This window comes from Salmo salar, chromosome ssa11 (genome assembly GCF_905237065.1).
Source record: "Salmo salar chromosome ssa11, Ssal_v3.1, whole genome shotgun sequence".
Classification (NCBI taxonomy): domain Eukaryota; kingdom Metazoa; phylum Chordata; class Actinopteri; order Salmoniformes; family Salmonidae; genus Salmo; species Salmo salar.
This window is the reverse complement of record NC_059452.1, coordinates 13,796,828-13,808,891: the sequence shown is the minus strand read 5'-3', so window position 1 is coordinate 13,808,891 and position 12,064 is coordinate 13,796,828. Positions and strand designations below refer to the sequence as shown.

General features: G+C 46.8%; 1 protein-coding gene across 3 annotated transcripts in view; it reads left to right on the top strand.

Annotated features, from left to right (window-relative positions):
- Positions 1–12,064, top strand: part of si:ch211-186j3.6 (neural-cadherin) — a 255,716-nt gene that overhangs the window by 163,185 nt on the left and 80,467 nt on the right. For all 3 annotated transcript variants that reach the window (XM_014126570.2, XM_045689053.1, XM_045689054.1), the window contains exons 7-12: positions 306–448; positions 6,920–7,092; positions 9,100–9,268; positions 9,928–10,098; positions 10,319–10,491; positions 11,174–11,341. In XM_014126570.2, the coding sequence (XP_013982045.2) occupies positions 306–448; positions 6,920–7,092; positions 9,100–9,268; positions 9,928–10,098; positions 10,319–10,491; positions 11,174–11,341 (997 nt within the window). The remainder of the gene's footprint in view (positions 1–305; positions 449–6,919; positions 7,093–9,099; positions 9,269–9,927; positions 10,099–10,318; positions 10,492–11,173; positions 11,342–12,064) is intronic.

Genomic DNA, 12,064 nt, shown 5'->3' with positions numbered 1-12,064 from the left:
CACTTAGTGTTGTCTCCCCACTGTGACAGGCTGCCAACAGCTGTTTACTGACTGCTGTCTCCATTGAATTAGGAATTAGAACTCAAATTGTCTCCACCTAGGCCCACCATATCAGACACTCAACCAACTCTGTTTTTACCCTCCCAAAAACAGCTTCATAATGCATTCAGAAATCTGTGATTAAAATGTGACAAGGCATGGTGTGTTATTCACTCATTTTCACTCTCACACTCTGCATTGTCGCTGGGGAGACGCAAGGAGAGGTGTTGATTTTGGGATGTCTCTCTCTCTCTCTCTGTCAACAGCTACCGGACATTCGTCTCGGAGGACGCTGGCCCTAACACACTGGTTGCCACGGTGCTTGCCAAGGACCCCGACGGTGATGGAATCACCTACAAAATCACAACGGGCAACGACGAAGGCAACTTTGTTATCGACAGCCAGAAAGGTGAGACATATTGTTTACACCCCTCCTCTTCCTCAGTGAGTCCCGCTGCTCTCCCTCCTCCCCATCCCTTCTTGTAGATATTACACTAGATGGGTGAAATGAATTGTCATGCGATCCGCTTTGGCTGCGGTTTATTTTTAGTGCGGCTGATTCTGTCATTACAAATGTCATCAAAGGTTTGCTCCAATGTCCCGCGTTTAGCCCACCAAGGAAGCAATTTGAAATCGAAAATGTGTTAAAGGCCTAAACTAATTTCATAGCCCTCCCCACCTTGGGTAAATTGCACCATTGAATCTGCATATCACATTAAAGGGTAATAAGATTACTTTGACAAATTCAATTACTCTGGAACTTCAAGGTGCAATTTCCTTTGTTCATTTCCACTGATAGTAACTGTCAGCCGAAAGGGGAGATTTCTCAACCATATAAATAAATAAAAAAAATAAAAGCCATATAACCCTGATTGGTACAAAACAAATAACCTGCTATTCATCCATGTCACTTCAATTGCTTTAAAAGGTTGTAGAACCGCTCTTCTAAAACGACTGTTCGCACATATTTGGCTGGCATTTTGTTTCTCCTCCAGCATGCATATTGAATGTATACCTATTATACATGTAAAAATGTTATCATGCACTTCCACGAAGCCCCTAGGATAGGCTTCCCGCTCCTTACTTTTCACAGTCAAGTAACTGTCGGACCGGTCCGACTTTGCATCAGGGTATACATCCTGCTGCTACTGTATGACAAGTTTACACACTATTATTGGACCCTATTATCTCTTACACTCACCTATGAAGCTGCCTGGGCTCACTAGTGGGGTTTAACCCTTGTATTACCTCACATCATTAAGCTGATGGTTTGCTTAAAAAGCCCCGATTTCAAACTATTTCTCATAGCTTCTTATTTGGTTAAAATTCTTCATGGTTCATACCCATATACAGTTGAAGTTGGAAGTTTACGTACACTTAGGTTGGAGTCATTAAAACTTGTTTTTTAACCACTCCACAAATTTCTTGTTAACAAACTATAGTTTTGGCAAGTCAGTTAGGACATATATTATGTGCATGAAACAAGTCATTTTTCCAACAATTGTTTACAGACAGATTATTTCACTTATAATTCACTGTATCACAATTCCAGTTGGTCAGAAGTTTACATACACTAAGTTGACTGTGCCTTTAAACAGCTTGGAAAATGCCAGAAAATGATGTCATGGCCTTTGAAGCCTTTCATTGGCTAATTGACGTCATTTGAGTAAATTGGAGGTACCTGGGGATGTATTTCAAAGCCTACCTTCAAACTTAGTACCTCTTTGCTTGACATCATGGGAAAATCAACAGAAATCAGCCAAGACCTCAGAAGAAAATTGTAGACCTTCACAAGTCTGGGACATCCTTGGTAGCAATTTCCAAATGCCTGAAGGTACCACGTTCATCTGTACAAATAATATTACTCAAGTATAAATACCATGGGACCACGCAGCCGTCATACCGCTCAGGAAGGAGACGCATTCTGTCTCCTAGAGATGAACGTACTTTGGTGCGAAAAGTGCAAATCAATCCCAGAACAACAGCAAAGGTCCTTGTGAAGATGCCTGAGGAAACAGGTACAAAAGTATCTATATCCACAGTAAAACGAGTCCTATATCGACATAACCTGAAAGGCCGGCCAGCAAGGACAAAGCCACTGCTCCAAAACCGCCATGAAAAATCCAGACTACGGTTTGCAACTGCACATGGGGACAAATATCGTACTTTTTGGAGAAATGTCCTCTGGTCTGATGAAACAAAAATTGAACTGTTTGGCCATAATGACCATCATTATGTTTGGAGGATAAAGGGGGAGGCTTACAAGCCGAAGAACACCATCCCAACCGTGAAGCACTGGGGTGGCAGCAACATGTTGTGGGGCTGCTTTGCTGCTGGAGGGTCTGGTGCACTTCACAAAGTAGATGGCATCATGAGGAAAGAAAATGATGTGGATATATTGAAGCAACATCTCAAGACATCAGCCAGGAAGTTAAAGCTTGGTCACAAATGGACAATGACCCCAAGCACACTTCCAAAGTTGTGGCAAAATGGCTTATGGACAACAAAGTCAAGGTATTGGAGTGGCCATCACAAAGCCCTGACCTCAATCCCATAGAAAACGTGTGGGCAGAACTGGAAAAGCGTGTGCGAGCAAGGAAGCCTACAAACCTGACTCAGTTCCACCAGCTCTGTCAGGAGGAATGGGCCAAAATTCACCCAACTTATTGTGAGTAGCTTGTGGAAGGCTACGCGAAACGTTTGACCCAAGTTAAACAATTTAAAGGCAATGCTACCAAATACTAATTGAGTGTATGTAAACTTCAGACCCACTGGGAATGTGATGAAAGAAATAAAAGCTGAAATAAATCATTCTCTCTACTATTATTCTGACTTTTCACATTCTTAAAATAAAGTGGTGATCCTAACTGACCTAAGACAGGGAATTTTTATTAGGATTAAATGTCAGGAATTGTGAAAAACTGAGTTTAAATGTATTTGGCTAAGGTGTATATAAACTTCTGACTTCAACTCTACTTTAGCAGTCATTAGTTTAGGGGTGAAGAACATATTACACACACACACACACACACACACACACACACACACACACACACAAGCCCCACCCCATCTCGTCACTCTCTCTCTCTTTTAGATATCAAAGTATTTTATTACTCCACGGATCGTTCATTCATGGGATTTTTTCTCGGGGACAGATGGGCTGTGTTAATTTGACTGTAACTCAGCATAGAATATGTTTCCTGAGATTTAATACCGTTTTAAGGATTCAAACAGCAAAGTCAATAAGATGATCACCCTCTTTGTATTAAAGACATAAATACAAAGCCTCCGTTCTCAGCACGGGGGAAGTATTTACCAAGACGACAGGCAAAATGTTTCCTCCAATAAACAGGTAGATCATGTCTACAGCTAATGTGAACGACCCTTCTCCTTTTCCTTGTTATTGGATCGTTGTTTGTCTGTGAAGAGTCCATATTGAAGAAGTGTTCTAATTCATCTGCAGGCTGATAAAGAAATCCCATTGGTGTAGGAGTAGTAATGGTTCATCCTGCTGTCCTCCCTCAGTGTCACTAGTTTAGTGGGAGTTTTTTGTCATGCTTGTGATGTGAGGTTTATATAACTTCCCCCAGTGCCTACTGCACCCCTTTCTCCCGAGGGGGCGAATGTAGTCATTCCTCCCTCAGTCTCTCTGCCTTTCAGGGCTCCATCCCGCTGTTTTGGGGGCCAGACGATGATTAGAGTTGGCGTTGAGAGAGGGGCATCGGCTCCCCATCCCTCCCCCCTGCCAACCACCTCCCCTCCATCATACGAAGTGACGTGTGCTCAGTGACCCCTGGAGAAACATCTTCTCCATCTTTGACGAGCAATGATATGTGCTGGCCGGGTCTCATCGGCCATGTTTAGCAGATTAAGCAAGGGCTGTGACGCACACTGCTGCATGCCTCGGCCTGCCTGACCCAGCACTGTCACACACTCACACAAACACAAACGCGCGCACACACACATGCTTGGACACACGCAAGCACACACACATGCGTGCACATGCGCATACACACACGTATGTACATACATGTATGCAAGCACACACACGTACGCATTCTTTGACACACGTGCATGCGCACAAACATCAATTCCATCCATACAGCCGGGACACATATCTTATCCAATGGGAGGGACACAGAATATGTGTTTTTTTCTTTGAATGTTTTAAAATGCATTTTTCATTCTTTCTCTCAACTCTGGCTGACCCTTTTTCTGAGCAGTCTTTGAAGTCAAGTCGAGATGATTATGTCATCTTAACACATCCTCCTCCAGATAGATACTGATGTACGGTAGGCCTCGCAGGCAGCTTTTTGATCAATTTGTCACATTCTTCCACAAAGTATTGGTTTGATGTTCCTGAGTGTACACCCAGGTGTGTGCGTTCACTGTGTGCGTGTTCGTGCGTGGCTATGTGTGAATACTACACCATGTGGCAGGCCTGTACAAGATAATTCTGTGTGTGTGCAGAGCTCTTCTCTCCCTGGGCTGCTGGGAGTATGTGACATGTCCTCCTGAGGCTACATGCTCTCTTTCAACAGGCTCTCTCTTATAGGACCAGCTCCCTGTCCTGTGGTGCAGCTAGTCAGTCTCTTATAGGACCAGCTCCCTGTCCTGTGGTGCAGCTAGTCTGTCTCTTATAGGACCAGCTCCCTGTCCTGTGGTGCAGCTAGTCTGTCTCTTATAGGACCAGCTCCCTGTCCTGTGGTGCAGCTAGTCTGTCTCTTATAGGACCAGCTCCCTGTCCTGTGGTGCAGCTAGTCAGTCTCTTATAGGACCAGCTCCCTGTCCTGTGGTGCAGCTAGTCTGTCTCTTATAGGACCAGCTCCCTGTCCTGTGGTGCAGCTAGTCTGTCTCTTATAGGACCAGCTCCCTGTCCTGTGGTGCAGCTAGTCAGTCTCTTATAGGACCAGCTCCCTGTCCTGTGGTGCAGCTAGTCTGTCTCTTATAGGACCAGCTCCCTGTCCTGTGATGCAGCTAGTCTGTCTCTTATAGGACCAGCTCCCTGTCCTGTTGTGCAGCTAGTCTGTCTCTTATAGGACCAGCTCCCTGTCCTGTAGTGCAGCTAGTCAGTCTCTTAAAGGACGACCTCCCTGGCCTATGGTACTGCTAGTACAGGTCATCTACCCTGATGAAACCAGTCATTCTGACAAGTTCTCCCAGGCAGCCTCCTCCATGGCAGCTAGTGCCCCATACTCACCACACACACCCTGCCCCTATCCCTGCTGTCATGTCATATTATAATTGATTACATTTTCCTCATGGCCCGGCTGTGCTACTGTAGCGCTTGCACCACGCCTCAATTCATAGACAGGATGTCTCCTGATTCCCCAATGGCTGGTATGGTATGGCCCTCAGCATCTCACCCCTCCTCTCCCCCTCCTTTCACCTTCCTCTCCCCCTCCACTTTCCCTCCTCTCCCCCTCCTTTCACCCTCCTTTCACCCTCCTCTTACCCTCCTCTCCCCCTCCTTTCACCCTCCTCTCCCCCTCCAATTTCCCTTCTCTCCCCCTCCTTTCACCCTCCTTTCACCCTCCTCTTACCCTCCTCTCCCCCTCCTTTCACCTTCCTCTCCCCCTCCACTTTCCCTCCTCTCTCCCTCCTTTCACCCTCCTTTCACCCTCCTCTTACCCTCCTCTCCCCCTCCTTTCACCCTCCTCTCCCCCTCCAATTTCCCTTCTCTCCCCCTCCTTTCACCCTCCTTTCACCCTCCTCTTACCCTCCTCTCCCCCTCCTTTCACCTTCCTCTCCCCCTCCACTTTCCCTCCTCTCTCCCTCCTTTCACCCTCCTTTCACCCTCCTCTTACCCTCCTCTCCCCCTCCTTTCACCCTCCTCTCCCCCTCCAATTTCCCTCCTCTACCCCTCCTTTCACCCTCCTTTCACCCTCCTCTTACCCTCCTCTCCCCCTCCTCTCTTCCTCCTCTCAACCTCCTCTCACCCTCCTCTCCTCCTCATCTCCCCCCTCCACTCCCCCTCCCCCTCCTGTCTTCCTCCTCTCAACCTCCTTTCCCCCTCCTCTCATCCTCCTCTCTCGTTCCTCTCACCCCTCTTCTCCCCCTCCTCTCTCCTGACACTCAGTGTCTTTCATGTCACCATGTTAGGCAGAGATAGACGGACTGCGCCGGTCTCTAAAGAGAAACACTGTTAAGGTGTAATATGCTTCCATCCAACGCAGACCCTGTGAAAGCCATTGAAATGTATCCAGTACCCAGTGCATCTCCAATGGTTGCATCTGTGCCTGTTTGAGTCTTAGAAGATAAGACAGAATGCATTAAGTGTGTCCGCAGCCCACACACACGGTTAGCAAACACCAAAGGCCTGATGAATGCAACATGAAGAACAAAAAACACTCGGAAGAGAGAGGGGGAGAGAGAAGGATGGAAATCTGACGCCCACATTAGGGTTACAGCCAATAGGAAGTGAAGAAAAAGTCACCAAGGCACCGAGGAAAGGGGGACGGTCACCACAGAGATGAGAGGAACCTCAGTCACACAGACAACAGATGTACACCATCCTTTGTTGTTTTATGCATCACCGAAGGTGGGATTGACAACCTCCTTTTTTGGATGCAGTCACGCGCTGGCCAAGTGTCAAAGACACTGGGAGAGATGTTGAGGAAGAGAGCGACACGGCTATTCTACACACCAGATATGTCAGTCACGAACAAAGGAGCACAAGCAGACCCTCCAGGGTTGAATTCAGATTATGCTGTTATGTATAGAGTATATGGGAAAACCAAAGGCACGAAATGTCCAAAGCTGATAGAACAGCATGCTCTTGCATTTGCTGCCATATATAAATCAGTTAGGAGACCTTGCGAACGCAGAGGTTCACTCATTCATGGTGAGGTCATAACTTGTCTCTGATTGGTTGTTGCAGGTCTGATCCGGCTGCGCTCCAGCCCACCTCCCAGACTCCAGGGGGTAGAGTACATCCTGAACGTCACAGCGACCGATGACAACGCCTCTGGTGGCCCCCAGGCCCTCTCGTCCACCGCCCAGGTCATCGTCGGCGTGGACGATGTCAACAACAACAAACCTGTCTTTGGGAAGGTAAGCTTTGTTCTCACTGTCATGGTTTTGATATCTGTTTGGCTCTGAACATACATGTCATTACAGCTCATTGTGTTTCCCAGCCTCTGTCTCTCAGCCTTTACTATGGGGGCTTACTGTTAGAGTTAAATAAAGGTGTTTGGCGGAGTTCTGAGATGAGCATCAGTACTCTCCGCTTGACTTCTACACCTTAGTCTTTCTCTCTCCTTCCAAATCGCTCTTGTTTCTCAGTCTCTCTTATCTGTTTATTGCAGGGCCCTCTCTCTGTCTATCGCCTCTATTTATTACCTCTCCATCTCCGTCCTCCAGAGGTGTGATTAGCTGGGCGACCCACTCTATTTCTAGATCAGCTACGGGTTTTTAATGAAGTGTTTGAAAGATATGCCGAATCATCACAGCCCTACCTGTTTTCTGCCGAAGTTTCAATTTTAAATTACATGAGTTTTGCCTTTGAGATATTTTAAGCTAATTGTGCCTCGCACAGTAAAGCTAGCTTACACCCCGTAGTCCTGGGAGCATTTTATACGGATGCGTGTTTCACATGTTAGGCTGCCAGATGAGCGTCAACCTTTTCAAGTGCTCTCACACAGCTCCCTCAGGACTCCCTCATGCTTAGTTTTTTTAATTGTTTTATTTTGTACTTATTTTTGCTAACATGCTCAAACAATAGTTGAACTGATGTGTGGACAAGACTTTTCCTCAAAAGGGAGAAAAAAGGCCAAAGACAAAGTGTTTCAAAAATAAAACACAGCTGGATCACTTTTCCTGTGTGCTCAGTTTTTTCCTCCTCTGTGCAAGCAGCAAACAGCAGGCGGAGAGAAGAGAGAAGTGGCTTTTATGTTGTTTTGTGCCCTTGGCCCTCCTGCTCCTGTGTTTTTGGCTGAGGTTCAGGCAGTTCCTGTGGATTTGTGAGTATCAGTGACTCAGGGACTCCTAAGAGAAGTGCCCCTCCTGGGCCAATGGGTTGTCTGTGAGACTGCCAGGTCCCTGAAGCTTCCTAAGAGGGGGGTAAATGCGACTGGATAGGGAGAGGGGGGGAAGAGGGGGCACCATTTGAGATCCACCACAGCCTTCTCATCCCTAACTGGGACTCCCTTACGGACACCTGACCTCTGAAAACACATTGAATTTGGGCCTGGAAGACTGTGACTATTGGTTAGAGGAGGGGGGTGGCAGAGGAGAGGGGGGAGAGGAGGGTGGAAGATGAGCTCCCTTGTCATTAATTAGATGTCAGAACTAAGCATCAAAGACGAGCTGCTGAATTGATCTGGGATCTTTTTTTTAATTTGAAACGCTGTCTCTGTCTGAGGCGCGCCAAAATGAGCCATCTGATGATGGCAGAGAGACGGGATTTGGAAGATTTGACTGTTTTCCCTTCACACACACCGAGCAAGCGCTCAGATGACGATGAGGAAGGAAGCAAGGTGTGTAGGCGTCGGAGCACATCCGAATTATCCAGGCTTACTCAGTATCTCTGTGGATCTGCTTCGATGGAATTGATTCAAGGCCGCTTTAATTATAAAACACAGATGAATCTCTACAGAGCAAAACATAGAGGGATTAATGAGAGACAGTTCCTTCCTCAAACCCCTTTCTCTACTTCTCTCCCCCTCTCTCTCACTCTCTCTACTTCTTCTCTTCTAATACTCTATTCCCTTTCTCCTCCTTTTCTATAACTCCTTTCCATCACTCACTCCTATCTCTCTGCCCTCGTTCCACTGTCCTTCTCCCCTTTTCCCTTGTCTTGGACTATTTCATAACTGTCTCCCATCCCTCTGTCTTCCATTCCCTCCACATGTCCTTAATAAACTGAATTACCTTTTTCTTTCATTTCATCCCCTTCTATGCATCCTAATTTCTATCCCTCTGTCATTTGGTAACTGGCATTCTTCCATTACCCGCCCTCTTCTCTCTCTCTCTCTCTCTCTCTCTCTCTCTCTCTCTCTCTCTCACTCTTTCTCACACTCTATCCCACTATCCCTGTCCGTCTCCCCCTTTCCCCCTCAGTGCCAGCAGTACCGGGAGCGGACCACGGTGCTGGAGAACCAGCCTGCGGGAACGTTCGTCCTCCAGGTCCACGCCGTGGATGCAGACGAGGGCTCTAATGGGAGAGTCACCTATGGATTCATGCACAAAGACAGCACTGTGCCTGCCTTCAGTGTCCATCCAGACACAGGTACCGTATAGTCCAACATCACTGTTCGGTTGTGGACACTAGCAGCATCCCCATAGTGTTTAGGCTTTATGTCATCTGGTACTGAAAGGGTTACAAGTCTCTGAATCGCTTTGGAACTACCTTGAAGTCTTTCACGAATTCCAAAGTTCAATCTAATTCACTTTAATGACACCCTTTCAAAATGTGCCAGCACTCAAAAAGGGGAAGAAAAGACAGCGTTTCAACAAAAAAAATGCACAAGTCCTCTTTTAAAAAGGAATTGCTTTATGAAATGTAACTGTTCAGTAGACGTCAATCATTAAGGAGAGAAAGGAGTGAAAGGAGAGGGATTGGCTTTGCATGAACTGGGAGGAATCCTCAGAATGACTTTGATAGAATTCAAGTGCAATTTACAAAAACACCAAACATTTCATCATAAACTTTAATAGCACATCAATTACAGTGCACTCACGTCCTTCATTAGTAAATTGATATCTGTAATTACGTAGCATTACGTTCGCTAAACATAATACATCTGATTCATTAAGTGGCATAGATGAGCTGAACATGCATAAATAGTAGCCTACACCCTGGCAGTAATAGCATTTGAGAGAAAATGTTGTGTCCGGTCTGCCTTTGTCCGTTGCCCTAGCAACCACTATATAACACTGTTCCCTCAGGTGTGATAGTGACGTCCAGGAAGTTTGACCGCGAGCGTCAGCGGGAGTACGCGGTGACGGTGACCGCTACGGACCAGGCAGCAGACCCCCTCATAGGGATCTGTCAACTAAACATCCTCATTCTCGACGAGAACGACAACAGCCCCAAGTTTGAGAACCTACGCTACGAGTGTGAGTGCTGGGGATCACACACACGCACGCACGCACACACACACACACACACACACACGCACACACACACACACACACACACACACACACACACATATGCACTTAATCCAGTCCTACTATCGATCCAGTAGTATTTGCAGATCATGTCTAGTTTAATCAGCAGAGCTAAGGCTCATAATGCTTTCAGCCAATTGAATATGACGTGTTGTCTTCCCCACAGACTTCCTACGGGAGGACACAATGATTGGCACCAGTTTCCTGCGTGTGGCGGCCCACGACGATGACTACAGCACCAATGCTGCCGTCACCTACTCCATGTCTAAAGAACAGCCAGAGTACCTGAGGGTAAACCCCCTTACCGGCTGGGTCTACGTCAACCAGCCCATCTCACAGGTCAGGAACACGACCTTAACCCCTAACCCCTAACCCCTAACACTAAACCTACTACAACCTTCACCCATCTCAGCTGGACGTTAAGTCGTCCTGCCCCAGGTTTCTGTTGGTTGAGATGAGACTCATTACAGAGAATAATTCTCACTTCAGTGAGACTGTAGAGGAAGACTAACTCAATATTTTAAAAAGTCTTCGTAAGCCAGCACAAATCTAACAAGCTAATGTTTGAGAGGTTTTTAGCTGTTTTCTTCTTCGCTGGCTAGTCTGTAAATGTCCCTCCTCGGGGGAGAATGTTTTATCACATAGCAGGAAATGGGAAGGCTGGTGTAGCGAGGAGGTGTTATTATGAGTGCTCCTAGGGAAGCTGTTGCTATGACTACAGAGTTCCTCTGTCAGCAGAACACTGTTGGAAGCGTTCTGTCAGATGAGACAGCGTCATTTACGTTCACCCGTTACTACCAATGTTCTACCAATGTCCAGAAGCATGAGCCAAATACAGTACAACCAGCATATGTCCCTGTCCCTCTGGCACTCCCTGACACTGTCACCCTGCGTGACAGGCCTCTCACTGTAATCTAGTCTTCACAATCACAGGGAGGGTTTAGCTGTCCTGCCTCTTCACCCATGTCTAAACTCTTATTTCACGTGTCATGCCACTGCCATACTGTTGCTATGACTACAGAGGACCTACATCACCCGGGAAATAGTTGCCACGGACGGGGGGAACCGGAGCAGTTCGGTGGAGCTGTCCGTCACCATCACCAACGTGAAGAACCAGCCTCCGCAGTGGGACAGGGACAGCTTTGACGTGGTCATCCCGGAGAATACCGTCAGGGACACACCCATAGTGGTAAGATGGGACCGGGACCAACAGGCTACGTCCCAAATGGTATCCTATCCCCTATGTAGTGCACTACAGAGCTCTGGTCAAAAGTAATGCGCCGAGTAGGGCAATAGGGTGACATTTGGGATGCAGAGGTACTGTACGGGTTGAATGTGGGTGGAAATAGATGAAGTCATCATGTTTTAACATACACATGGGGTTATATGTCCTGGGGGAAGTAGAGGGACATAGGGGTTATCATAGGGCAGAGTTGAACATGAATGATGATGGAATACAAATTAGGATGAGTATGGCAGATAACATGAAACAGACATTCTGAGGTGCATGGGGTTAGAGAAAGGTGAGTTAAGGGGAGGTTGAGACATGATGACACAGTAGGATAGGTACATATTACAGAAATGGGGCTGGTAACTTGAGAGGGGTATATTGAGCTGGGAGCCAGTATTTTCCCAGGGCTTCAAAGCAAATAAAAGCATCATGGAGTAGACTTGTTTGATCTAACATTTAAAGTTGTTTCTTTACGGCTCTTACTATACTGTACCTTACAAACACCTCAAAGCTGGGTGACACTAGCTGCCTTTACCATTTCTCTACAGTAATGCACAGTGATGGGTATTATGACGTACTCTATGGACACCCAGCTATTATAGTCTACGGCAAAAAAACGAGAGTAGATCATTCCCTCAGGGCTCAACCTCCATCCCTACTCTCCCATCCTCCCTCTCTCTG